At 43.5% G+C, this 26,982-nt stretch overlaps 2 protein-coding genes across 8 annotated transcripts in view; one reads left to right on the top strand and one right to left on the bottom strand.

Moving 5' to 3' along the window:
* Positions 1–2,533, top strand: part of NT5C2 (5'-nucleotidase, cytosolic II) — a 266,169-nt gene extending 263,636 nt beyond the window's left edge. For all 7 annotated transcript variants that reach the window (XM_069098865.1, XM_069098868.1, XM_069098864.1 and 4 more), the window contains one exon: positions 1,104–2,533. In XM_069098865.1, the coding sequence (XP_068954966.1) occupies positions 1,104–1,349 (246 nt within the window). In that variant the 3' untranslated portion in view covers positions 1,350–2,533. The remainder of the gene's footprint in view (positions 1–1,103) is intronic.
* A 3,962-nt stretch (positions 2,534–6,495) lies between these two features.
* The window catches only part of CNNM2 (cyclin and CBS domain divalent metal cation transport mediator 2), a 185,111-nt gene continuing 164,624 nt past the window's right edge, over positions 6,496–26,982 (bottom strand). Inside the window, exons 5-8 of the mRNA XM_069098874.1 lie at positions 25,375–25,468; positions 23,728–23,793; positions 16,903–17,087; positions 6,496–15,385 (exon numbers count right to left, since the gene is read on the bottom strand). Coding sequence (XP_068954975.1) covers positions 15,176–15,385; positions 16,903–17,087; positions 23,728–23,793; positions 25,375–25,468 — 555 coding nt within the window. The 3' untranslated portion in view covers positions 6,496–15,175. The remainder of the gene's footprint in view (positions 15,386–16,902; positions 17,088–23,727; positions 23,794–25,374; positions 25,469–26,982) is intronic.

Below are 26,982 nucleotides of genomic sequence, written 5' to 3'. Positions count from 1 at the left end.
GGCATTTTCAATGAGAAAAGTAATTTTAGCCCTTAGGGAAGGTGACTAGTATGGGCTAAAGGACCCCTGAAGGAATCTTCTTTTAAACAGACAGAGGTCAAGCTGCCTGAAAGAGGGGGACAGTGTGCACCTGTCATTGTTTGCTTCCACCTCCAGGCACATAGTCTGATGGAACTAAAGAAACCGGTTTGCTGATAGGATGGGGATGAGAGAGTGGCACACATCTCCTTTGAATAGGTCAAATCCTATGGAGAAACTGTTGGGCCAAAAATATTTTTCAGAACTCTTAATGATATAATTGAGGTGCTTACTGTATAGTACCAAATTTATGTCCATCTCGAGGATTTCACTATGCAGTGACAACTTACTTGTATGACTAGCCCAAGGGACCTTTGGAAGTCATGTTTTTGAATGGCAAGTGTCACTGAAAGACTTTTTTCACTGATGGCCAGGATGGACAACCTGCCTTCCCCATTTGGGGTGAAATGCAGTAACTTAGTTATTAGCAGAGCTGTGTGGCTCAAAGTGGGCAGTCTGGGCACCACCACTGATTGCACAATTTTGGAAAAGTCATGTAACCTTGTTAAATCTCAGTTTCCCCCTATGTAAATGGGAATAATCCTCTTTAAATCACCTTTTTCACACAAGGAACCACCTTGAAAGAGGCAATAGTTAGAAAGTCCTTTAGCTTTAACAGCACTGTTAGTGTTTTATTATTCTTTCCAGAAGCTACTGTATTACTTGTTCTGGACTGTATGAGGTCCTCTTCTTTGGCTTTTGAGAGAAATGCAGTTACCACATGGGGCACCCCCAACACCTGGTGCTGATGTTTCCTAGGTGGAGTTAGTGGAATCATGCTTAGTACAAAGCAAGGCATTTTCCCTCTCTCCTTGCCCCTCTGCCCCCAATTTCAGTCACCAGGAGAGTACTGTTTTTCCCTTAATAGTAGCTTCAGGTCTTCCCCTAAAAAAGCACTTAGCAATTTGTGCAGTTGATTGTCTTGATGACTACAGCTGTTCTGGGTGGCCAGTGACAGAAGGAGGGCGGTTACAGAAGCAGATTCAATACCCTGCCTTATTTCTGAGCCTTTTGCTTTGATTTAGATGCCTCATGAATCCACAGTGGAGCACATCCATGTGGACATCAATGAGATGGAATCCCCCCTTGCTACGCGGAACCGTACATCTGTGGATTTTAAAGACACCGACTACAAACGGCACCAGTTGACGCGCTCCATCAGTGAGATCAAACCTCCCAACCTCTTCCCACTGGCCCCCCAGGAGATTACACACTGCCATGATGAGGATGATGATGAAGAGGAGGAGGAAGAGGAGGAGGAGGAGGAGTAAGAAAAAGGAGTCGAGACAATAAACTACCCAGTGAGCCAGCTCTGCTGGGGCTCAGCAGGAGGGGGATGGGTCCCTGTTTGGGTTCTTGGTGGGCTTTGGTGTGGGGGGGACTCTACCAAAGGTCCATCTGGAAAGTCTCTGAAGACTTAAAACTATTCTAATCATAGTGAGCCTTGTTTCAGTTTTCTGTATCTGCACTCTTTGCAGATGGTTCAGATTCCAGCAGAGTCTGTTTGAAAGAGCTGAGAGTGAATTCAGAACCACCTGCTGCTGGTGGCTCCCTCCCAGTGCTGGTTATGACACTGCCCCCATGGCCTTTCCATTACTGAAGTGTTACCTTGGTTTCTATCTGAATGACTAGACAGCAGGGGAGGATTGTGGGGGAGGAAGAGCCAGAGCAAGGGGGCAGCCAGGTCTGAAGACGCTTCGTGGTAGCACGTGGTGCTGCCGCTCCACACCCATCCTTTTCAGTGCATTACACAGTATTGTATATCACTGGGGAAATGTGTTTTTTTCCAATACCAAATTTAGTCCTTTGTGAAGCACAAGTTTTCCTTTCTAAGCTTTTCAGCATCCACGAATGGCTCCCAGTCAGTAGCTTAGACACGCTTTTTGTCTGTGTTTTAGGTTTGGTTTGGTAGAGCTTCCTAATTTTCAGCACCTGACACAAGTTGCACGTGTCATCTTCTGCTTGCGATAGCGCAGGCTGCTGCACGCTCACATTTGCACCCTGACAGCACAGAAGCCGACTTTTTCTCCAAAGATGTTTTAGTCAGTCTGAAAAACCCCCAGCCCAGCCCAAAGACTTAGACAGAGCAACAACCCCTAGAAATGGGCAGGGAGGATTCTTTTTCTATCCCAACATGTGAAATCAGTGACTTTAGTGGTAGACATAGCCCAGAGCACAATCAGTGTAGACACACCCCACTACTCCAGAATGAAACCTGTCATTGATTTGTAGAACAAGTGTAAATCACTCCTCACTGCACCCTCAGGGTCCACCCCCACAGCAACTCGCTGTCCCCAGCAGATGCAGGGGGGCCTTGGCAACTATGAGAGTCTGCTTTTTGTTTTAATCTCTTCTACTTTTATTTTTCTTCCTGTCTTCTGTCAGTGGTCAGCAGGGGAGGGCAATGGGGTTAGCATCTCTAGGATTCAATAAAGTGTAATGTTTCTAATAATAATGACTTTGACCCTTTCATATGGAAACTGAATGTCTCCAGGCATTAGCTTTGACATAGTGATATACAGTTTGGGACCCAACCAAATTCCAAAGGGTTGTGTGTGACAAAGGAAATGCTAAGTAAGTAACAGACTGTGTGGGATTGGAAGGTGGGGAGCACATCTGCCACAGGTTATACTCACTCACCAAGGATTTCTCTGCCTGTATAGACGTGCTCTTTGCTAGTAAGCAACATGGATTATTTTGAACCTTTGTGAATTTTTAGACAAATGAGCAGATGTGAAAATAGGTGACTGTGAAAGGTGAGAACACATGCCGGCAGGCAGCTTTCCATGTTTCCTAGTTTTAGTGAGTGTATGTTGGTCAGTAGTTTTCAGTCATACCTGACTCTCCATGACCCCATTTGGGGTTTTCTTGGCAAAGATAAAGGAGTGCTGTGCCATTTCCCTCTCTGGCTTATTTTACAGATGAGGGAACTGAGGCAAACAGGGTGAAGTGACTTGCCCAGGGTCACGCAACTAGTGTCCAGATTTGAACTCTGGAAGATGAATCTATCTGCTCTATCCACTGCTCCACCTAGCTGCCCCACTATTGAGTGTATGTGAGTCACCAGATTATTTCTACAAATAACAAGAGAAGTTTACTTAGAGTATAAGAGTGAGTGACTCCAGTATTATGCCAGAATCGTATTTTTGCATTTATAGGGTTTCCTATTCCGTTCATTAGAACAAGAGCTTACTACCTTCCTTTTGCCTTTTAACTTCTTACACTGTAAATTAGAGCATTAGTAGTATTAAGCTTTTCCTATTTGTTTTTTTCACCAAACTTATTACAGATTCAGATGAACCCTTGGCAGCTGGTACGTACCCTGTGTTGAGAAATGGAAACAATCAGAGTAACTAGATGTCCTGGGTTAGGGGGTCCTGCAGAATGTCTGCCCCTCACAGCCTGATGCCACCTTTGTCTGTGCTTCCTTTATGGGAAGGGGGAGGCCGGCATCAGGCAGATGCAGACAAACGGGTCATCTGTGTTCTCCTCTTCTCTGCCATCTGTTAAGGCACCTGAACCTTTAATTCCTCACCTGGTTTCTTTAGCAGGGTGATAGTGTTTGGTTTTTTGTTTCTTTTCCCAATTTGGAGCTTTCATTTTTTTCTCTTTGGAGGTGGCAACCCTTTCACTGGAGAATCAGACTGAAGATTCTGAGAACATAGCTAGCTGCTTATTATTGTATCTCATACCTACCAGGTATTTCTGAAACCTCCATCAGCTGCTTAGAGAGAAAAAAAAAAAACCAAAGCTTCCTCTATTTGTCAGGAGGAGGATGGTTACTTCTGAGTGAAGAAAAGCAGTTGGGTTCGGTGCTTTTCCAGGTGACCAAGGCAATTACTGAGTAGTATTATGGTTGGTCTACTCCAACAAAATCTTTAATTTATTAAACTAAGAAAATTAACACAAAAGTTGCCCTTCAGAGCTCTTTTGTCTGGTCACAGCTGTTAATACAAAAGGGAACCCCAAAGGTGTAGGCAAAAGATCTTGGCTCAGCTCTGGACTCTGTCGATTACTGTGTCTGACACATCACAACTTCTCTGACCCTTGTTTTCTTCGTCTGTGAAATGAGAAGGATGGATTACATGATTTATCTTCCAAGTCCCCTTTTAAACACTCAGTCTAGAATGCTGTACCGTAAGGATTAGGTTAGACCTATATAGATCCTTGACAGATAAACTAATGCTGCTCAAAGGAAAAGTTAGACACGAGGTTCAGAAAGTCCTTTGACCATGTTTAGTGATTTCCAACTCAAGTTTATTTAAGAAATACTTTCTTGACAACTCTAAAGTCTCCACAGTTTTTATAGGACCAGTAGGGAATCTTAAAATACCCTGTCTTTGACCACAAATAGCCCAATTGCAAACAAGTAATATATTTAGGACTGTGCCAATGGGGTTGGGACTTTGTCTGGATTCTGAATTATGGAAACTATTTAACCTCAATTTGGTGGTGGATGGGAAAGTGGCATCCATGACCCAGAAAACATATGCAGTTATTGCTGTAATGTTCCCTTGAGGGAAAGGAAGGATGGTATTGTTCTTGGTGGACACAATTATGGTTAGTGTTACATGACCATTCTTCTCTTCCCCCACCCCTGTTAACAGCATTAGGGATAAATGGTCTCATGGTCTGTAAGTTGATCTCCATTTTTATTTTCTAAGTCAAAATCATGTACAGTAAAGACTTCAGTAAAGTTTTTTGTTAAATGTAAATTTACAAGGTTTCTTGATACTAGACACAGATCTAGAAGGTAAGGTAGCCTTATCATTTCTTGGAAATGATAAAGAGAAAAATCTAAAAAAACAAAAAAGACGTAAACCACCAAAAGCCTAAATCTTAGGACAGAACAAAGTATATTGATCTCTAATCAAACCTACAAACATGATTTAATGGTTTAGTCACTAGTTCTGATATTAGATGGTGGAAACTCATGAGCAGAAGGCATGAGTTAGTTTAGTGATGCTTGCCTCCTGAGTAAATGCTGCCTGCCCCACATGTGTAGGGAGGCTTGAGGCACAGAATGCAGAAGACTGCTGGGAAGGAGAAGTTGCATACTAATTCCAGAAGGGCCAGAGCAGTGACACCCAAACTGAGCCCCCCCTAACCAATTTACCAGGAGGGTCCAGCACCGCATCTCACTATCTACTGCCAGGCTACATGGAAGGAACACGCAACAGGCCAACCAGTTTTTTGTGTTCGAAGGTCACACATCTGTTTTATCCAGACAAAAGGTATCATCTAAATTATTACCAAATAGAAATCTGTTAAATGATATACTTCATATTGAATTCATCCAAGGTGGAGAAAAAAAAATTATTTGTCTCACAAGCCTGAGGATTTTGCCCCAAGTTTCCATAATACCCTTTGTGCTACAGATCCTCCATGCTCTATCATACAACTTTTCAAAACAATATGCTCCTCCTTTTTCTCTAACTTGAGTTTCTCATACATTGACTTCGCCCTAGGGAATAGCGTTTCTGATTCTAAATTAGATACACATAGTTCTCCAAATGCTCTGTCCTCCCAGGGTTCCCTTCCCTACATTTTGTCTAGACAAACTACAAGTACTGTCTAGAGGCTAGGCAGGGTTAGTCTTCCCACACACTCTGGATATTAAGCTGTGCAGAGCAAATTCTTTCCATAGAAGATGGCATTACAGGCTTCCCAAGTCACATGAGATACGGAGATATTCCCAACTAGAACTTTTTAAAACTTAAGGAATGAAAAAATGTTTGTGACCATTCTGAAAGATATCTCTCCCTTTTGCCCACGAGTACCCTTCTGGGGGACTGGTACAAAAGTGGCTATTTGAAAATAAGCCCAGTGGTTCCATCTTAAGATCTCCATCACCATCTCTGACTTACCCAGCAATCAGTGCTGCTCAGGAGGCATTGTGGGAAGAATCATGGCTCAGCCTAACCTAACACTTCATAGCTGTCATACTGGCCTACACAGAAGTACTCATATAGAGTGCCTTAAAGTTGGCAAAGCATTTTCTTCCCGTTACTGGCAGGTAGTATAAAAAGTGTGTTTCCATTTTATGGACACTGAGGGGTTTGACATAATTTACTCTGGTGAATGCATAGTGGTGTCAGAATCCAGTGCTCTCTCCTCCCTGAAGTTAACAGAACCTCAGAGAAGGCCACTGTTTGCAGAATATCGTGCCTAGCATTTCCTCAAAACTTAGATTGCTGGGCTCCAAGATCTATCTACCCCAGTCATGTTTGGACACAATCAGCTACTAGAATCTTGTCATGCAGTCTTGGTTTTTACATTTCCTGGGCTTTCTTGGAAAGCTCTGTTCTCTAACCCACAAACGTGAAGAATTCTTAGCCTCCAAGGTGACTGGAAAATGAAAATGGGTAGAAATCATGTTTGTGGAAGTCCTGTTGGAGGAAAATGATGAAACCAGGATACAAAGAAAGCAAAAGTATTTATTAGCCATTCAACATAATTCAACTGTTTTCGGCTTTTTATTTAGGAATCATCTCTTTATTAAAGTCAATACCTTTCAAAAAGTATAAAAGGACAATTTCCAGAAACCAACTCTATCTTTTTGCTCCAATCACTTTCACCAAAGAATCTTTTGATTGATTTGGGTTCCATCATAAGACGTGCTGAGATGAAAAGATGTGCTGGGAGGGCATCTGGTCTACTGAACCAGCCTTGTCTCCCCACCTCCCCAAAAGCACATGATAAAGCTTAGAAAGGAACTGACAACCATGGGCACCCCCGGATGCAAAGGGACATCACAGGCATCAAAGTAGTTGTCCTCACAGTTAAAAAAAATCACTTCCTCCACTTCCCTTGACACGTTTCCTGAGTCGATCTTGGAACCAGACAAAATAAATGACTGGGAAAGCACCGGCCAGAGGGGGCAGGTTCACTGTGAAAAGGGAGAGGGGGACAACAAATAACCTTCAGAAAAGATTTCATTGGTGCACAAATCTGCTTCCACTAAAGTGATTGGGGACAAGGCTGGGGTGTGGGGCTGAATCAAACCGAGGCAAGGCCACTAGCTCTTCCTTAGGAAGAGGTCTCCAACCACAGGACAAATGGAAATCAAATGTAGCAGACTGCAAAGAGTAGAGGTGTACATCAATACATGACATCAGGAAAAGGACAGGACTGAGCAACAAGAAACTGAATTCTTAGGGAGAATGTCATCTGAAACCCAGATAGGTGGAAGAGAGACAGCAGAGGATGCCAGGAAGGTACGCTCCACAGTCAGCTTCATGGGGGCTCTTGAAGATATAAATAGGAAAAGCTTCAGCAGGCTTAAGTTAGGAGAGCAGTAAGGGTGTAAGGAAGCAGTTTAAGAAATAGGAAAGGAGAGATGAAACAAGGAGATGAGGTCAGACAGCATGTGACAGGATTATCTGCCTGCCCCACATGGCACTTCCCAAAGCCCCCATCACCTGCTGCTGCCCTGGCCTGCTTCTAATTCCGTGAGGGTCCATTCCTCGGTCCAGCCTTCTTCTTTCCTCTGCACAGATGGTTCTGAGGGAGGGAGTGTATTGAGCCCCACCAGGTCTAAGTGCACAGGTCTGTGGCTCTTGGGGCAGTTTGGTGCTCTGGGCCACAAGTGGCTTGGCAGAGCGGGGCATTCTGTAGAACTCCAAGAAGCTCGAGCAGAGCTGTGTGTCCAAAGCAGTGCTGGGCAGCGGGCAAGAGAGCAGGGTGGATTCTGTACGGCTACTAAGAGAAGGGAATCACATTCACCAGACTTGGAGCTGGAGGCCGGTGAGTAGCACTAAGCAAGCCAAGAAACTGCCAAGCTGACTGGCTGTCAGGAAAGCCAAGCAGAACATGGAGAGGAATTGGGATGAAAAATGCGTGGTTTTAGCATCCTGTGGAACAGGCAACAACACATAGCCACCAGAAAATTGAACAGAAAAATCACCATTTTATCTAAAAAGAATAAAACCCTTTTTAAACAAATCACAAAATATACAAATAAATCAGTACAAAATAAATAGGAGAGATTGTAAATCTACAACATCATTTGAATTATAAAATGCATTCATTATGACAATCAGCTTATGAAATGTATACACATCATCCAACACTGTCATTGTGCTTAGTCAGGTTTATGGATACAGTCCCAAATACTGGATTCAGAAGCCTCCATCTCAGAAAAGCACATAATATACACTATGATACAATGAATGAAGACCAGAATATGAAAACCAGACCCTAAACAGGATCCTCTCTAAAAGGCCAAGGCAGCCTGCACTGGCCACCCTGAGCTGACAAGGAAATGGTCACTATGGGGCAAAACAGGTACCTCAAAATAAAAGAAAAAGGCATTTTCAGATCCCAGATGGGGAAGGCAGCTTCCATGGTCCAGACAGACTCTGCAATCTGAGGTTGGAAAACGGAGGCAAGTCCGGTTTGGGGGCCCAGCACTCGGCAGAGACTACATGATGCACCATTTTTACAACTGCCAGGATCCCCAGGGCCTAGGCTGGTTGGTTATCAATTGAATAAAGCAACATAATTTGTCGTCCTCCATCATCCCCATCTTACTTCTCCTGGTCATTCCCCTACCAGCCTTTCAATTGCCAAATCGTTCCAAGCTAAGTCACCTCGATTGCAATGTTAGCTTCTTCCACTGAACCTCAGGTCACCCCAGCCCCTAGACTCTGAAAGTGGCCTGAAGATGTGCTGAGGCTCTCTAAGTCTGGGGTCTGCCCTAAGAGCAACTCCCTGAAGGGGAAGAAGGAAAGCACAGAATCTTGTCTTTCCAGGACCCTGAACCAGCACTACCTCTGCAGCAAGGGGAGACACCTAGGAATTGCCTCTTTAGTAGCCAATGGGAGACCGTTCCCCAAAAGGTTTCTACTAATCACTACTGAGGTCTCCTAATGAGGCAAATGTAGCCTGCAAGACTGAGGCATCGCCTCCATCCTCCACCTCTGCTCCTAGAAGAGAGGGCACGAGGAGATCCTGGGGGCAAAACTAAGGTGTGACTTCCCTTCCTGTCTAACGAGATGGATGGCCAAATCCTAGATTTAAGATAGAAGGGCTACAAATCAGATGGGATTTCTCCCCTTAGACAGTGTAAGAAAATAGGAAGGATGTATTTACATGACAATAAATAATAATATAAAATAAAGCATGTACAGGTGAGGATTTAAAGGATTCCAGGAATAAGAGAAATCATCACTTCACCCCCAACTTCCAGGGTCTAGACTTTAGACTTTAGACAGGGCTTCAAACCCTTTCACAACTAACCTTGGCACAGAGCAATGACAACATCTGAAGACTGAGCTGAAGCCAGATGGTCTGTAAGGCTATCCATGGGAATAAAGAGACGAGGACCTCATTCACTATTCTCACCTCCCCCAGTTTTTGGGGGCATCTCAGGTACCAACTGTTTAAAGGCAGTCATGGTGATGGATGTGAACTGCCCCTATCGCTAATTCAAAGCAAATTCCCTGCATCCCAGTTACCTTCCAAAGTACTCCACTGATGGTATCCACTTCCATCCTCTGGAAAAGTCAGTCCTCAGGTGCCCCCTGATTCTCCCCTTTCCCTTCCTGGTATTATTCATTTTATTCAGGCAATTTCTTGGCAGGATTGATAAAAACTGGGCCTGTAGAACTCCCAAATCACTCCATTCAGGTCTGGTTCTAGCACTCCCGATATATCCTAGTAACTGTGCAGCTCCAACTACAATGCTTTGCACCCTTAGCCAGATCTTGTGAGGTGGTACAGATGTCTGTGCATGAACACAGATACATCGCAAACATCAGCTGTCGAAGATTATAGACTCTGTTTCCCTAACAGTTCAGTACAATTCAGTTCCATCTGACAATTAAAACAGAATTCTGCTAATGTATGCAGCTCCAACATAGCTGATCTGAAATCGCAGAGACAAAGTAGTGAATTCCCTAGATGAGAGAGAAGGAGAGAGACGCTGTAAGTGCTGCAGCCAAGTTTCCTCTGTGGAAAAACTATCAGGAGGTAATGCCTGCTCTCCGGGACTAACTTCAGAAGCCCAATTGCCTCTTCTCAGCTAACGGACTAGCACTGGCACTCTGGAAAGATGGCTGGCAGAGGTTCTCTGGGAAGCAAACCTTGAGGCAGATGGACACAGAGGGAGAAAGTGGCTGAAGGGAATGCAACATTTCCTCTTCCCCACTCTGTCCATCCTTCCACACAGAAATCTAGAAAGCACCAAAGCTGCACATTCTTCCATTCAGAGCCTTAGGAAAAGGCTGTTTACAGGAATGGGAAGCCTCCCTTAAGACAAGGAAAAATAGGGTAGAGGGTGACCCCTGCATTGAGTTATGAGAAGCTCCTTCCTCATGTGGGCTTGGCAGGGGGATAACTTTCACTCCTCAAAAGGAGGGGTGCAGAATAAATTTTAATTTAGAAGATTTTTCTGAATTTAGCTTCCAAATCAACTTTGTTAAAGAATAGAAACTGTGATTAAAACTGGGAGTTATAAATCTGAGGTATGAGAAATCCATCCAGGTAGGATTCAATGACTAATCAAAAAAAACATCTGATTCTGTGAATCTCCTTCCTATCCATGTTGTGGCCTTATGATATGCCAAGAATCTTCACCAGTTTAACCCAAACGCCAGACTCTGGAAAAAAGAGTTAAAGACTTGGAAATCCTACTACACTGGTCTTGAGAGTCTAGGGTCATCCTCTGCCTAAACACTTCATTCATTCATTCATTCATTCATCTCTCTCTCTCACACACACACAGCATATGCTACCATCCCTTTATTTTCTTTTCCTAATTCCTTAAATTTATTTTCATCTAACAATAATCCCTCTCTGGTATTAAGACTAGAGCAGAGAAAGGGATTATTGTTCCAATGAACAATTCACTGGGAAGATAATACCAACCCAGGGCAATGCTCTAAATGAACTTGTATCAACCTCTCCATTCTCCATCACTGGGGACAGTGACACTCCTTCCATTCCAGACTTTTTAGGGCATCTCCACTGCCAGCCCCAGGGAGCAAGTTTAAGTGGAATTGTCCTTCTGAACAGATTCATGGATAAGATAAGTGAGATGTGGGGGCCCTAATGCCAGCTCCAGCAATGCCTACCTTCCTAGACCTAACCACAGCTGCCTGTTTAGAAATGTTACTATAGGGCTCATGGAACCAGCTTAGAGGGCTTATGAGCCACGACCTTGTATAAATAAGGATTTATGGTGTGGAATCTGAGGGGGACTTTCTGGGTCTCAATGATTCAAATTCTTGTCTTAAGAAACGTTTGCCAAATGCTTTGTCTGCTTGATCAAAGAGAAAATCTCCCATTTTCACAATTACCTTTTCAGACTGACAGTGCTGGGCCATTAGGTGCAAAGGATTTGTGTATGTTGGAGTGCACACAGGGGCTCACATTCAGTTTTCCTGTGCCACTCAAAGAACTCGGGTGCCAAAGTTAAATGAACAGAGAACAGCCACGTGCTGTAGTCTTTCCTATGGGTATGAACTTGATAAGGGCTAAAACTCAATTTGACTAGCAACTCAACTTTCTGAGACTAAATCCTGTGCCCTTGTTTGCCAGTGACTGGTAAAGCATTCACCTTGTCTAATGAGTGCTGAGCAGGAGCCAAGTGTAGAGGAAAAGGAGTGAACCCTGAGAATTCCTGAGCATTCGGGATCCTGTTGCAGGGAGGGCATCATCAGACTGGTTCATCTATGTTGTTTCTCAATCAGACAATCATGACCCTTCCAGATGCAGTGGCACCACCTTGCTTTGCTCTGGCTCTCAACCTGTCCCCTCCCTCAGGCCTCTTCTACTCTACACAGCCTTGGTTCCCAGTTCCTGCAGTGGGGGCAGGAATGAGCCTGTCCACTGAGGCATCCTTTCATAGCTTATGAATCCAATGAGCATTTCATTCCTCTTAGCAGACTGTAGCTCAGTGGAATAATTCAGGAATATTATTTCCAGATGTTCTTGACACAAATTCCTAATACTGTCCTCCCTTTCTTTGTATAATTTATCTGGCTGAAATAGATTGTGGATCCGTGTCAACTAAAGCACACAAGAAACTGGGGGAGAAAGTCTTAAGTCAAAATAAAACAGTGGGAGGCGTGAAACTCAGTCTTTAAAGGGTTCAACATGGCTTGAGGTATCTCCTCTGCATCAGTCTGAGAGATGATCCTATCAATTCCCAAAGTGGAAATGAGACCAGAATGGGGATACTGAAGAACCAGACCTCTTAGTATTGTCTAAAAGTGTTCAAAATCCCTAGTACATCAGAGGTACTCATATATTCAAATTTTTGTATAAAAATACTTTCAAAAACAAAAAAAGAAATTATATTTGATTACCTGATGTTTTATATTAATATTCGTGACTGAGTGTTGACTTTCATTTCCAGAAAAATGAGTTAGAATGATATCCACAAACATCTGAGACAGAAATCTGATAAAATTTGTACTGAGGACTTCACTTCCTGGCCATGAGTTCCTCCATGCAAGAACATTTTTCAAAAAGTCAGTGAGTTAATTGAAGGATTTTGCCATCTTGGGCCCAAAGTCAAGCAAGCAGGAAGTGTTTTTAGTCTGTTCCCCCAAATCTCACAATACTATAGGGTTTCTTCCAACCCAACCAACAGACTGAACTGATCAGAGATTACAGCAAGACCACTAGACCTTAGGAAAAAGGGCTCTCTTTTGACCATTAACATGTTACACTTTCTTCTAGGAAATTTTGCCCAAAGGTTTCAGGCAGAGCTGTATTGGGAAGGACATAAGCAGACCAGGGTGAGGTGGGGGAAAGAACTTCAAGAGCTGGTGAAGCTAAAGTTCCAGGAGGTTGGGCAAAAGACTGGGGGCTTGCAAGACCAAGAGAGCAGCCTGCCTCTAAGTATCCTATCTTGAAGCTCAGGTCAGTCCCATTAAAGGACATTATCAGCTATCTATCCCAATTCCTTCTCTTCACAATAACAAATGCTCTATTTATCAATCCCTTAAGAGACCATCAGGAAACTAGAAATCTTTTCTCTAGGATGGAATCTGCTGTGAGCAGATCTGACCTCTACTGAAGGATGTCCCCAGATCCTTTTTCACCTGGAGGCATCACATTCTTCCTTTTGCTGTGTGTCCTGAGCTTGTCTCTGAGGGCCACCACCCAAGCCAATGAGGAGAATCCTGGGCTAACAGCCCACTTTGGGAGAACACCAAGTCCTTCCACTGGGTCAAGCTCAACTGCTCACCTAGTCAGGCAGTGAAACATTCAATTTCCTGTCACATCTTGTGGCTGAAATGATCCATCTTCTCAGAAAGCCACCCCTCCTCTTCCCCGCACATAAAGGAAGAACCCAATACGCCAGCCAGGGGTCATTTAGAACCCAAATGGATAGAGATATCCTTAGGGGAGGAAGAAGACAGCATTCAGCCCTACCACTTCAAATTGAGGATAAACAGACTTGGAGCTCATTCCAATCATATGAACAAGGAAAGAAGTAAATGCTACATAGTTCGCTAGTGTCTGGATGCAATAGGTAATGAAAGTCAATAAGAAAGCCATGGTCAACACTGGTTCATTTCAATATATGGATACTGCCATCAAAAGGCACATTTCCCTTAAGCTAGTACTCCAAAGGTGGACAAGTAGAAAGTCTGACCAGTCAAGCAATGCCCATTGGCCTTAATTTGACAACAGATGACAGCATTTGGTATTAAATTAGAAGCAACATACATATACTGGCCATAATACACATTTGGTTTCTCGAAACCCAGATGGGGCCCAGGTTATCCCGTCCCACAGCTCTGCAGACCATCCATCACAGACGGCCCCGCTGCCTGGAGTGCCGGTGGCTCTCCATAACCTGGCCACCAAACAACATCTAAAAGAACAAGAGGGGAAGGAGGGAAAACAGAAGAGTTGCTTCCCTCAAAAGTCCCCAGCGAGTCCCCACCCCCTTAGAAACTGAGGCTCGAATACTGTATTTTGAAGAATACAACCTGAAGTGGAAATGCTTCCTAGGCCAATTAGACAGATTTCAGTGTGGAGAGGAAAAGACTGGAAGTCTATACCATATTTCTATTGAAAAGCCCCAGAGAAGATTTCCTTTTGGCATCAGTATAGCAGCATCTTGGATGAACAACAATGAGGTTTGGGGAAAGGGAGTTAGAGCTCTTTAAAGCTGAGGAGTGGGTGGGTGGTCTCCTTGTCCTCTCCCCCTCCTCCTTCAGAGAAGGGATGCCCCAGGGTTGGGAGGAAGGCTGACCTGAACCTGAGATCCCTGCCTAGGCTGAACACCAGTCTGATAGGCTGAATATTCCCCAGGCCCGTTGTTCTATTATCCAACAAGTTTAAAATTCAATAAAACACATTTTGTTGTTAAAATTCCCTAGTGTGGTAGCAAACCCACATTTCCAAATCAAATTCTAAGACTTCCTGAGGGAAAGAAGCCCAGCTAACCATCAAATCCCCTGTGGCCAGCAGACTGCTATCCAAAACACTCCCACACAATAGCAAACTTGGTCTGTTCAGTGGTAGTTAAATTGACCCCCGTTTTCTTCACTGTGGCCTTCAGGGTAGAGAGGGACTCACTGGGAATGATGCTGCTGCCTATCCAGGAGGCTGCTGGGAAAAACGAGAGATCACAGGGGTGGAGGGGCAAAATCCACCATATCAGGATCAGTTCATGGAATCACAGCAGAGTTTGGACACCACAAAAACAATTTAAAACTCTGCAAAAGACTTTTAAAAACATGATCTCTTGAAAAAATAAATTTGCAACAATTTTAAACTTCTTCATGCTTATCTAAGAAGGAGGCAAATGAACCAGGATCAAAGGTCTGGCCGGAGAAATAAACGTGATTCTATTGGAGCAGGAGGAAGCTCACTGTTTCTGGGCAGGCGGCTGGGGTCCTTGCCTCGCGTGCCTTTGCCTTGCGTTGCTTCCTCTGCGGTTCCCAGGAAGGGCACAAAGTCTTTGGTCTCAGCACGGCGTAGGAGCACACACTAATGGCAGCTGCAGTCAGACGGGGAGAAGGCAGGGGAGAGGGCCGGAGGGGGTCCTGCTAGGAGACCGAGGAGAGCAGCGGCAGGGCAGGCCGTTGCTTCAGACATGATCATCCAGGGCGAGAGGGGGCAGGAGCAAGTCCTAGATGGCGCCTTCACTGTGCAGACTGTGATTGGCTTTACTGTGAGTCACACAATTCTGTTCATTGAGCAGGTTGGCCGTTTCATCTGGCAAGCCATCATGCAGCTCTGTAAGAGTCAGTTCAATTTTAGTGTTTTCACTGTCTGAAGACTGAGGAGTTTTGTCCATCCGGGATGCCATCAAGGCATTTTGGTACTGCTGTCTTGTGATCTAGGGCAAATAGAGAAGATGGAGTAGAAACAAAAATCAAAGGGAAAAAAGCATTCCTTTCAGTTCTCTCTTTTTATTTTTGGCTTTTTGGAGGGGGGAGGGCAGGGCAATTGGGGTTAAGTGACTTGACCAATGTCACATGGCTCGTTTTTTTGTGTTAAGTGTCTGAGGCCGGATTTTAATTCAGGTCCTCCTGACTCCAGGGCCGATGCTCTATTCACTAGGCCACCTAGCCACCCTCAGTTCTCTTTTCTATAGAATGTCACAGATATGGCCCACCCTAGAAGAGCACTCTCCTGCTCACCTTGCTTTGCTCCTAAGTCCATTCCCTCAATGGCTCCCTAGAGGGAAGGTGGATAGCTTCCCTTTAGAGAAAGTATCAAGATTGGCACATGCCTCAAAGCAATGGGGGCAGCTGGGTGGTACCATTGGCACTAGCATCAGGAGGACATGAGTTCAAATTTGGCCTCAGACACTTACTAGCTGTGTGACCCTGGGCAAGTCATTTAATCCTGATTGCCTCAAAAAAAAAAATCATCAAGGTCTCATAATGACAAGGGTAAGTTCCTAGCTATCTTAAGTCACTCTCTTTAGATAAATGTGGGCCATAGTGGAGACTGTTCTGGGTAAACATCTGGAGTTGTCTTGGGAAAATGTATGCAGAACACACCAGAGAAGAGTGATGTGACATGGGACAAAGAGGGACCCCTGGATGAAAATGCTCCCTGATTTTGTATCAAAGCACAGCAATATCATTTAAGTAAATTCAGTGGTGTCAAGTCTATTCTCCCTTCTATATAGTTTCTCTTGGAAAAAAAGGACACCCTGGTAGGGTAAATTTGGGCCATTTTTCCAAGGGAGACTCAAAATAATATATCCTTTTAAAAATGTGGCTGTAAGATTTTGAAGAAAAGGAGAAGAGCCAATTATATCAGAGAAGGCTGATTTTTCTCCAGACAAAATCATTTTGTATATTTGATAGAAGGCACAGGAAATTCCTGCTCCACCCCTGATTTGGAGGGAGAGAAGTGGGGCTTTCCCTAACCCATTCTTGAAGATGTGGTCACATCCAATTCCCTAGAAAACCAGCATGCCCTCTACCTCCTACCTAGTCCTACAACTGCCTCCTTCAGGGTATCTATGGAAAAAGAGAATCAACCCCCCCCCCCAAAAAAAAAAAACCAAAAACCCACAGGAACATGCATGAAATAGGCCATGGGCCGGCCTTCATCCTCTGCTGCTCTCTGGGTCCAACAGACACACACTGATGCATGCAATATACAATGTCAGAGAGCCAGGGGTCCTGGTCTGGGCTTTGTCCTACAGGTCACAGCTCTGGACGAGTTGTCAATAAACATTTACTGAAATGAACCAACTCTTTAAATGACAAAATGAATGTTTTGTTTGCTAATTCTAGTATCGTGGAAAGGTAAACAATTCTATCAGTGACGTGGGTCCCCATTAGAGAAGTTTCAGACTAAATTTGTGCTTCTTAAGTCAGGTCACTATTTTCCTACCTTCACAAACTGAATGTCTGAGAGGGCTCTCACTGAGTAATCAGGGACATACACTTGAAGGAAAGACGAGTTAAGCTGGTTGTTGCTATTCCCTAGTGTTGGGGTCACTGCATCAATCCGGTCACTTCGATTGAGAGAATCAGAATGATTCAAGCCACATGGACGAGGAGGTGACTTGTTTTCAGCTGTGAAAGGAGGTAAAACACACAACTTTAATTGGGGCAGAAGTAGGCAATGAAATCAGCTCTGTTTTCCAAATGAAACATACCTGTAAATGCACAGATCCAGCTGGCTGCAACCAGCCCGGCATATGATTGTATAAGTGACAACCTACAGAAAGGGAATCCATTGGTGGGAGTGTGTCTTCAGCCAGAGAATGACACGTTAGGCCCTAATCTAAGGAACAGCTACAACAGCCTCCCAGCCAGCTTCATTAAATGGTTCCACTGGCTATTTCTCTTATCAACAAAGACCTTCAGACTGTTTGTCATAGAAAGGGTACTTTTCTACTTGAATAAGCCTAACTACTCAAGACAGACAAGCGAAACGATGGAGTAAAGGTTTTTCAGGATGCTTGCTAGGAACGGGATTCTTGGGTATGTGTATTTGCTGATACTGCAATTGGGATGTCACTGCTAACTTTCCAAAGGAGAAGATCAGCTCTTCAGCATCAATTACCCCTTTGTATCTTTGCTTAACCACTAAAGAACTACTTCATAATGCAGTACCCCCATTCCCTAGTCCTATCAGTATGATGCATGGCCCCAAAGGTACACACTTTTTGCAGACCCTCGGAGCTATTATGAAGGCAGGCAAGTAACAGACGGTTAAGTGTTTACTATGTTCCAGGTACTCTGCTAGGCATCAGGCATACAAATACAACAAAAGGATAATCCCTGCCCTCCAGGAGCTTACAATCTGATGAGACAAAACAACTCTCAAAAGGGAACCAGAATTTTGATTACATGAATTTAAAAAGTTTTTGCACAAACAATGCCAATGCAACCAAAATCAGAAGGGAAACCAAAAGCTGGGAAACAAATTTTATAGCCAGTGTCTCTGATAAAGGCCTCATTTCTAAAATATATAGAGAACTGAGTCAAGTCTATAAGAATATAAGTCATTTCCCAATTGATAAATGGTTAAAGGATATGAACAGGCAGTTTTTGGATGAATAAATTAAAGCTATCTATAGCCATTAAAAATGCTCTATATCACTATTAATTGGAGAAATGCAAATCAAAACAACTCTGAAGTGCCACCTCATACCTACTGGCTTGGTAAATGGTAAAAAACAGGAAAATGACAAATGTTGGAGAAGATGTGGGGAAACTGGAACACTAATGATTTGTTAGTGGAGTTGTGAACTAATCCAGTCGTTCTAGAAAATTATTTGCAACTATGCCCAAAGGGCTCTGCATATCCTTTAACCCAGCAATACCACTTCTAGGTCTGTATCCCAAAGAAATCATAAAAATGGGAAAAGGACCCACATGTACAAAAATATTTATAGCAGCTCTTTTTGTGGTGGCAAAGAATTGGAAATTGAGGGGATGCCCATCAACTGGGGAATGACTGAACAAGTTGTGGTATATGAATGTAATGGAATATTATTGTTCCATAAGAAATGGTGAGCAGGTGGACTTTCGAAAAACCTGAAGAGTCTAGCACAAACTAATGCTGAGTGAAGTGAGCAGAACCAGGAGAACATTGTACACAGTTAACAGCAAAATTATGTGATGACTGACTTTGTTAAGATTTAACTCTTCTGAACAATGCAATGATCTAAGACAATTCCAAAAATCTCATGCTGGAAAATGCTTTCCACATCCAAAGAAAGATATGGAGTCTGAATGCAGATCAAAGCATACTCTTTTCTCTCTTTTGCATTGTTTTTTGTCTTTCTTTATCATGGTTTTTTCTTTTTGTTCTGATTCTTCTTTCACAACACGACTAATGTGGAAATGTTTAAGATGATCATATATGTATAGCCTTTTTCAGATTGCATGCCACATATATATATATTTAGTTTTGCTTTTTGGAGAGCAGTTGGGGTTAAGTAACTTGCCCAAGGTTACATGGCTAGTTATTTTGTGTGGGTGTTAAGTGTCTGAGGACAGAACCGAACTCGGGCCCTCCTAACTCCAGGGTCGGTGCTTTATTCACTGTGCCACCTAATCGCCCCGCATGTCATATTTTCTTTTATAATTTTTTTTTGCTTTTTGGAAGGGGGAAGGCAGGACAATTGGGGTTGTGACTTGCCCAAGGTCACACAGCTAGTAAGTGTTAAGTGTTGGAGGTCAAATTTGAACTCAGGTCCTCCTGACTCCAGGGCCAGTGCTCTATTCACTGCGCCTCCTAGCCACCCCTGATTGCACTCCATCTTTAAGGTATACCAGGCACTGTGGGAATATTAAGACAAAAATGAAATATTTTTGGCCTTCAAGGAGCTTACATTCAATGTTTCTTGGCATAATGTTGTCCAACCATGTACAAATTCACTTTTATCTACTATAATTTAGCCTGTGTTAATCTACCTTGTCTATAAGAAGATCATAATAACCTGAAAATGCTTAACTGAAATTGAGATATACTATGTCTGCAGCATTTCCCTGACCTATTAATCTTACTTAAAAGAAGGAGGAGGAGGAAGAGAAATTAAGCACAAGAACACAAGAGATCAGTTTCACATGATTTTTTAGTGAACCCATACTGGTACCTAGTGGTTATTGCACAAAACATTTGTTTAGAAATTCATTTGAGAATATTGCTTGGGAATCACATCAAATTCAACACTCTACAAGTTCTCAGAATCTAACATTTTTGGAAAAAAATCAAGTAAAAATATGGCTATCTCTAGCATTTGTGGTCCCTCTCCTCACCACAATATTTCTTCTGTAAATTCTTTCAGTTCCTGTATGTATAATTAATTTGAGTCTGGAACCCTGAATTACTGATAGGAACTCTCTACTTATGACTTCAGTTATCTTTTCAAAATGTTTTCTACCCTTTCTATTCTGAAGACCATTTTTCTTGATATAGAACAAAGAAGCAAAAAAAAGATTTGAGTAATTTTACCTTAAACATGCCACCTACTTTCAAACAGTCCTTTCCCTTCCTTGTTCCCACCCCTTCCATTATATATATATATATATATGAACAACATATACATACGAATAATTTGTAATTATACAGCCAGAATTAAATTTTTAGCTCCTTCTATGCCTTCAGTAATATTAACTTTTTAGTCTCAGTTCTGTGACTATTGGGGCAACTAGGTGATGGAGTGAATTGGGCCTGGAGTCAGCAAGACTCATCTTCCTGAGTTCAAATCTGTCCTCAGACATTTATTAGCTGTGTGACCCTGGGCAAGTCACTTAACCCTGTTTGCCTCAGTTCTTCATCTGTAAAATGATCTTTGCCAAGAAAACCTCAAATGTGGTCACAGAGAGTTAGACACGACTGAACAACAACAATAAATGTTATCATGCCTATTGTTGCTCTGGATTTTCTGACATATGCTTCCCTGAAGTCTAAAAAAATGACTATTTTCAACATTCACCTTCCTTTGGTAGTATGAATTCTATTAGGACAAACTCACTTTCTCCTAAGATTCTCAGTTTTCCCAACCAGTAATTTCCTTTCTTATTAGAATTAAGCACAGAATAGAAATTCTTAGTTTTTTTACTTTCTAAGAGTTGAACTATCTTTTGTTTGTTTGTTTGTTTTCCATTTTGGAGGGCAGGGAAATTGGAGTTAAGTGACTTGCCCAAGGTCACATGGCTAGTAAGTGTTAAGTGTCTGAGGTTGCATTTGAACTCAGGTCCTCCTGACTCCAGGGCCGGTGCTCTATTCACTGTGCCACCTAGCCACCCCAGAGTTGAACTATCAACAAGGCAAGTCAATAATTCATCAGATACTGTATTTGCCTCTTTGAAGTTTCCCACCTCTAAGCTTTATCTTTTGATTTTGATGGTTGTTCATTTTGTAATCTGCATTAGAAAGTTATTGGTATACAGCCTCCATACAGTTGGGTGGTCTATAGTATACTTCAGTTCTTACTTAGGCTCATATATGATCATAGATTTAAAAGCTGGAAGATACTTTAAAGGAAATCTACTCTAACCTTCTCATTTTATAGATGAGGAAACAGGCCCACAAAGACTGACTTGCCCCAAAGTACACTGGTACAGAAGAGCCAGGATTCTAACCTGGTCCAACACTCTTGGAATATCCCTCTCTTTTATCCTTACATACATACTTTCTACTGTGTTTCTATCCTCAGGGTTATGACTTCTCTTGCTTCTTGGCATACAGTGCTATTACCTAACCCCCTAAGTGCTTCTTTTGAATAAAGCCTATTCTTTCATTGACATATACTATTCAAGAGTTCATTCCCACCAAGCATTGGTGACTCCTATGACCTCATATCTACCTCACAGTAAAATTTCAAGTTCACTTTGTTACTATGCTCTGTACTTGGTTATCTAGGCATCTATCACCATAAAGTCTTGAATACTATTCATTTCTTCTGTTATTTTTCCCTTTGAATACCTGGGCACTTCCCCCACTGTTATTACTATTTTCTGTCAGGCTGGTTCTCCACAGTATTCCAGAATGGGATTATGCTGCTCCTTTAAATAGTTCAGGTTCACTTTTAATGGAAAGTGTCCGATATCTGTTGTGTAGTTCTAGCAATACAGAGTTTCTTTTTCTTCTGTCATCTTCATTTATTCACCAGCCTCTTGATCTTGTATATTCCCCCTGCTTCCTGAGGACGTTACCCTCTTGAATCACTGATTTCATACTGTCTGTGAAGCCTCTGTCTTCTCCACTCATCTAAAGAACAAGAGGTCTTTCCCAAGCTCTTTTACCTTCTCTTCTATCAGAAAGACCAGCTTGTAGTCAATGTTACAAACAGACATGGTATCATTTTTCAGTCTTTCCTAATTCCTGGATAACTTGTAGGCTGAATTTCTTAAGGAAATGTGAGCAAGTCAGTGTCCATCAAAGGGCATTCTCCAGGGGCTTAGTTCAGAGTCCTCCCACTCTTGTTTTGTACAAGTTGGGTGTTTCAAAAGGAATTCTTTCTTGATACCTAAAAATAGCATTTCAGTGTTCTGCACAGTGGGCACTTCATGAATGTTTGTGGAATATACAATACATTCAGCATTTCAAATACATGGCCAATATATCCAACTCAAGAAGGTGCTCAGATCTCTAACTCATCTTAAAAACCAACCAACTAGACCGATATCTTTGTGTAATAAAGGAAGAATCCTTTAGGAAATTCTTAGGCACTATACACACGGGACTTGTAAATATTACTTAAGTCTCTGCATCCCATAACTATTACTGTTGTTGGAAAAATGAGAAACCTTCAAGTGCTCTTAAAGTACACCTCTAAGCTGATCTTTTGATTCTGATGGCTGATCGTTGGTTGTGTAATCTGTATTAGAAAGTGACTGGTATTCAGCCTCCATACAGATGGGTGGTCTACAGTATCCTTCAGAAACCAAGAGGCCAAAGAGCTACATTGCAACTCAAGAGAACCAAGCCAAGAAAACTCCAAGGTCATTAAAATATCAAATTCCAAATAGGATTTTTCTAAGACCCTATGGGCAAATAGTAGTACCTGCCTCCAAATTTGGCTAAGGCAGAGGGCAGAAGCTTTCTGCCTAGGGACCATGACCAAAACACGATGGGCTGGAAATGGCGGACATGCCTCTCTTTACTACATTACTGTTTTTGCCTTTTCAAGTTGAAAAAAAAGTTAAGCAAAACAATGGGCTCAGTAGTTTTTCTCTGGCATATAGATTCAAAGAGGCCACGGATTAAATCGCCTTGCCCCAAAATGTACCAAACTCTAGCAAAGAAGGCTTTATGAACACAGGAGCTTCTAGGGCTGGTGTGTTTAATTCTGCCCTTCAACATCAGCATGAATGACTTTACTGGACAAGGAAGAAGTGGTGCATAAGAGATAAGGATAAGTTAGGATTTTTGCCAGGTCTAAAATTCTAGAATTTAAAGGCAAGCCATGTCATTTTAATTAAAGAAAGATTAAGTCTTTTCTTTTCTTTTTAGCAGCTGGAAGCCATAGCTAGGCATGACCAGGCTCCCCTGCAGGGCCCTAATCAGACATTTGTTAGGAATGTGCCCAACACTAATTTCAGAACAAAGCTGGAGAGCCCAAGGAAAATGAGGGGCACCTGGCCAGCAGACCGAGCACTGATGTTAGGAAACATGTTCATCCTTTTCTTCTGAATGCCAGAAAAAGGACAGAGAAAACAGGGTCAACATGACTCATGTACAGTCTATAGGACACTGCTCTCTGAGCACAGAAGCACCTTGTTTCCTTACATTCTGTTTGGTTTGTTTTTACGAAGTCAGTGCAATGTAACAATAAGAGCTCACATTTCTGTAGCACTTTAAGGTTTCCATGTTGCTTGGGTTTGCTGGGCCTTCAGGTTCCTGCACATTTCCCATATGCATCCATGCCCTTCCCAGAGCCAGAGGTGGGTCTGCCCCTCGCTGGTGCTCTGGGAAACAGAATAAGCTGGGGCATCCATTCAGATCAAACAATTTTTCAAAATGCTTTTCATCCCTTTCATGTCATACTCCCTTACAGAAATCCCTTCCCCTCTCCCCTGCCCAAGCCCATCCTGTGTGTTTGCCTGTGGGAGCGCTGCTCCCTCCCTGGCTAGGTGGGTCCTTTCTTGGAGAGCTCTCTCTGCACAATCACAGCATCAGGCAAGGTGGAAGCGGGGCAAGCGAGGGCAGGGGGACCCATCACGAGTATTAACAAAAAGAAGCATGCAGAATTACCTGGAGAACCTGCTGCTAACAACTCTGTTCTGTTGACAACAAAGGTACGAGACAGGGACAAAGGAACTGAAAAAGGGAGAGAACAAGGGTGAGATTCTGTCAAAAGTTGAGGAAGGAAATTTGTACTGTTAGGGGAGAAAAGCTGGCTCCTGCTCTCTAGGAATTCAGAAGCATTAATATCCTCCAGAAACACAAAAGACTATATAGTTTCTATAATAAAGAAGAAACACCCGCACTGCTTTCAAAGAGGAGAAGGAAGAGGAGGAGAAAAAAGCATTCCCTTTCCTCTTCACTGACCCATAAATCTCTTAAGCTTTTTAATACTCAATTCCAGTTTACATTTCAAAACATGCTGTTCTGAAGGACTTACAAACACACATGGCAGTGCAAGAGGGTAACAGTTAGTCCAGCCAACAAAAGACCATAAAGTGAACAAGTGCCAAACTGGGACCGGGGACATTCTCAACTCAAGAAAGAAAAAAACAAGCAGTTGACCCACAAACTTGGCAGTATCTCTGTCTTCAGCAAGCACTTTGTTGCTGCTCTCTTCATTTCCATTTTTAATTAGTCCAATTATAAATGATCTGACCTGCCACCACTTCAAATCCTTTTCAGAAGGAGGCAGGTTATAAATCCTAAATAAACAAACAAAGGTTATGATCTATTTGCACCTTCCTTTTGTTAAAAACTATAAAGCATTCATACCTCCGGAGAGCTAATGGCCCTCCGGTCAGAGACATCAGCGTGAAGGAACTGAAAAGGGCTTTTTACAGTAGTCCCAGTGACGGTAACCACCCTCTCCCAACACACTCTGCTTATTATGTTATTTATGTTTATTAGTGATCAGAATGTGAATCTCTGGCAGGAGTTGCATCTGATTAAAAAATTATGGGATGGTGACTTTAAAATTCACATTCTAAATGACGTATTCACAACTGACCCTCGACATTTGAAACCCTAGTCCTGCTAATAAAGGAGACGACGATGCGGTAAGGATCGTGGGACCCCAGAGGCCCCGCACGCCTGGGTTCTGGTGCCGGCTGGTCTGGCCATTAACTTCCGTGAACTTGGCCAAGTTTTGGCCCTCATGTGGCTTCGTCTTCCTGGGAGCTGGAAGGGCTGGATGAAAATGACTAATAACGTTCCTTGAGGCATCCTCTGAACCTGGGACAAGCCGTGAGGCGCTGCCGCACCAAGGGCTTTCTCTGCACCAGCCTCCCTTCCCAGCACCCCATTTCCCTAAGAGCCAGAGCCATTTCAGGAGGTGCTGTCCTAAGTCCTGGTGCTTGGAATAGGCTCTCTCCAGGGGCACTGAAGCCAGTCTAGAGCAAGGGTGCAAGTGGCCGGCATGCCGGGCTGCGGCCCGAAATGCCCCCGGGAGATCGCCTAGCTCACACACACTGGTCTCCTGAGCGCGAAGTTCTAGCTAAAGTCCGCAAGGTGGCGCCCTAGCACCACCTCTAGCACACGAGAGCCACTGGAGGTGGCTCTGCCGGCCTGGCTGCTGTGGGCAGAGCCCGGAGCGGACGAGCCCGGAGCAGTAGGGCCTGGAGCCGGCAGAGCCCAAAGTGGACAGAACCCGGACCGGCAGAGCCTGGAGCCAACTTTAAGCAGAGGGGGGGTGCTGCGGCTGCTGGCCGCACCTACCTGGAGCCGCCGTGAGCGCCATCACGCCGTAGTAGGAAAAAGCGCTCGCTTCAAACTTCATCCCTTCTTTCCCAGCTTCAACTTCCACTTTCCCCTGTGGGGGAAACACAACAGGACAGTCTCACAGCCCCGTCTGCCCCCTCCCCTTCCCCTCCCCCAAGAGGGCCAGGTGCGCACGGGCGCTCGCCACTAAGGGTCTCCGGGGTGGGACAGAGCCCCGCCCCGCCCCCAGTGACCTACAGGCCCCCTGTAGCAGGGTGGTTCTGGGGACGCCAGCAGTCACTTAACCGCTGTCTGCCTCAGTGACCTCATCTGTAAAATGGGGATAACCGCGACTCCCTAAAAGAGTGGTTGTCTCTCTTCCCTCTCAGCTCTGCATCTCTCCACTTAGAAAAAGGTCAAGATTACCAGTTTTAAAAAACGTGATCTAGTTTTGGCTACTCTTGTGTTAACTACATAATAAAGGCGTCTTCCACTTCTGGCCATGGTCACCATGTGTATGTATATATGCACACACAGAGATATAATTCTGTGCATACACTTCTATATGTGTTGATACTACCTCCAGCTATGCCTGTTTATTCATCATTTTAAGGAGAAAAAAGCCCTAATTCAAAACAATCCACATGTTAATGTCCTCTCCAAGCAACGATGACATTCTCCATCCGCTGCTGGTTTTTCACAGCACTGTCCTCGTTCTTGGAGCTTCCTGTTGTAACTAAAGCTCACTGAAGTGAAATTACTTGCCCCAAATCACACAGGTATGAAAGGCAGTGCTGGGATTCTAACCCAGGTGCTCCAATTTTAAATTCATGTTCTTTCTACGTAAACCATAAAACCAATGATCTCTGCTGGGTGTCTCTTGGGCATGAGACATAACTTTGAAGTTAGGACATAACCTGAGGCTACACAACAAAGCAAACAAATGCCACTGGACACCAAGCAGGGACTAGGCTCTGCTATGGCAGAGGGGCGTTCTGACCCCAAGCAAATGATGTCTCCAGAACCAAGGTTCTGTAGTCCTTCCTCTCCCAGACAACCATGTTTGCCCTTCTCTTCACAACCAAGCACTGGTAACTTGAGACTGGATCCTTCTGGCAAACGGAGCTCTGCTGAGATGACTCAGCCCTTCTCTTCCCCTTCTCCTTCCTTACCCTGTCTATATCCACCTCTCTGCTCCCTACCTATCTAAACTTCATTTGGGTAGAAAGTTAAATTCTGGGCCTCTAAACAAAGGATCAAAAAGATCCTTCCAACCAATGTCATATGCAAAAGAAATAGCCATCCATGAAAGAGGGCTTGCTGGAGTGAGCAGCCCTGACACACACGGCTTCCTCATTAAATCTCTCCCAAGCCCATTCTCCAAAAAACATCTCAAGTTCCACTTTCTCAAAGTCTTTTTCACTTAGTGACAAGCATCCCTCTGGAGCTCTACTCATATAGCCTCTGTCACAAAAGACAAGAGCGCTGGAGAACTGCAGAGCCTTCTAGGAGATCTCAGACTGATTTTCCATCACAGGCAGAACAGACTCAAACAATATATATTCACTGAATGCTTACTACATGCAAGGCTCCATACCAGACAATGTAAAGGGAGAAAAAAGAAGT

Source organism: Petaurus breviceps, unplaced genomic scaffold (assembly GCF_028583685.1).
Source record: "Petaurus breviceps papuanus isolate PSGF00001 unplaced genomic scaffold, PetGlider_PUasm1.0 37, whole genome shotgun sequence".
Classification (NCBI taxonomy): Eukaryota; Metazoa; Chordata; class Mammalia; order Diprotodontia; family Petauridae; genus Petaurus; species Petaurus breviceps.
This window is presented reverse-complemented; position numbering and strand designations above follow the sequence as displayed.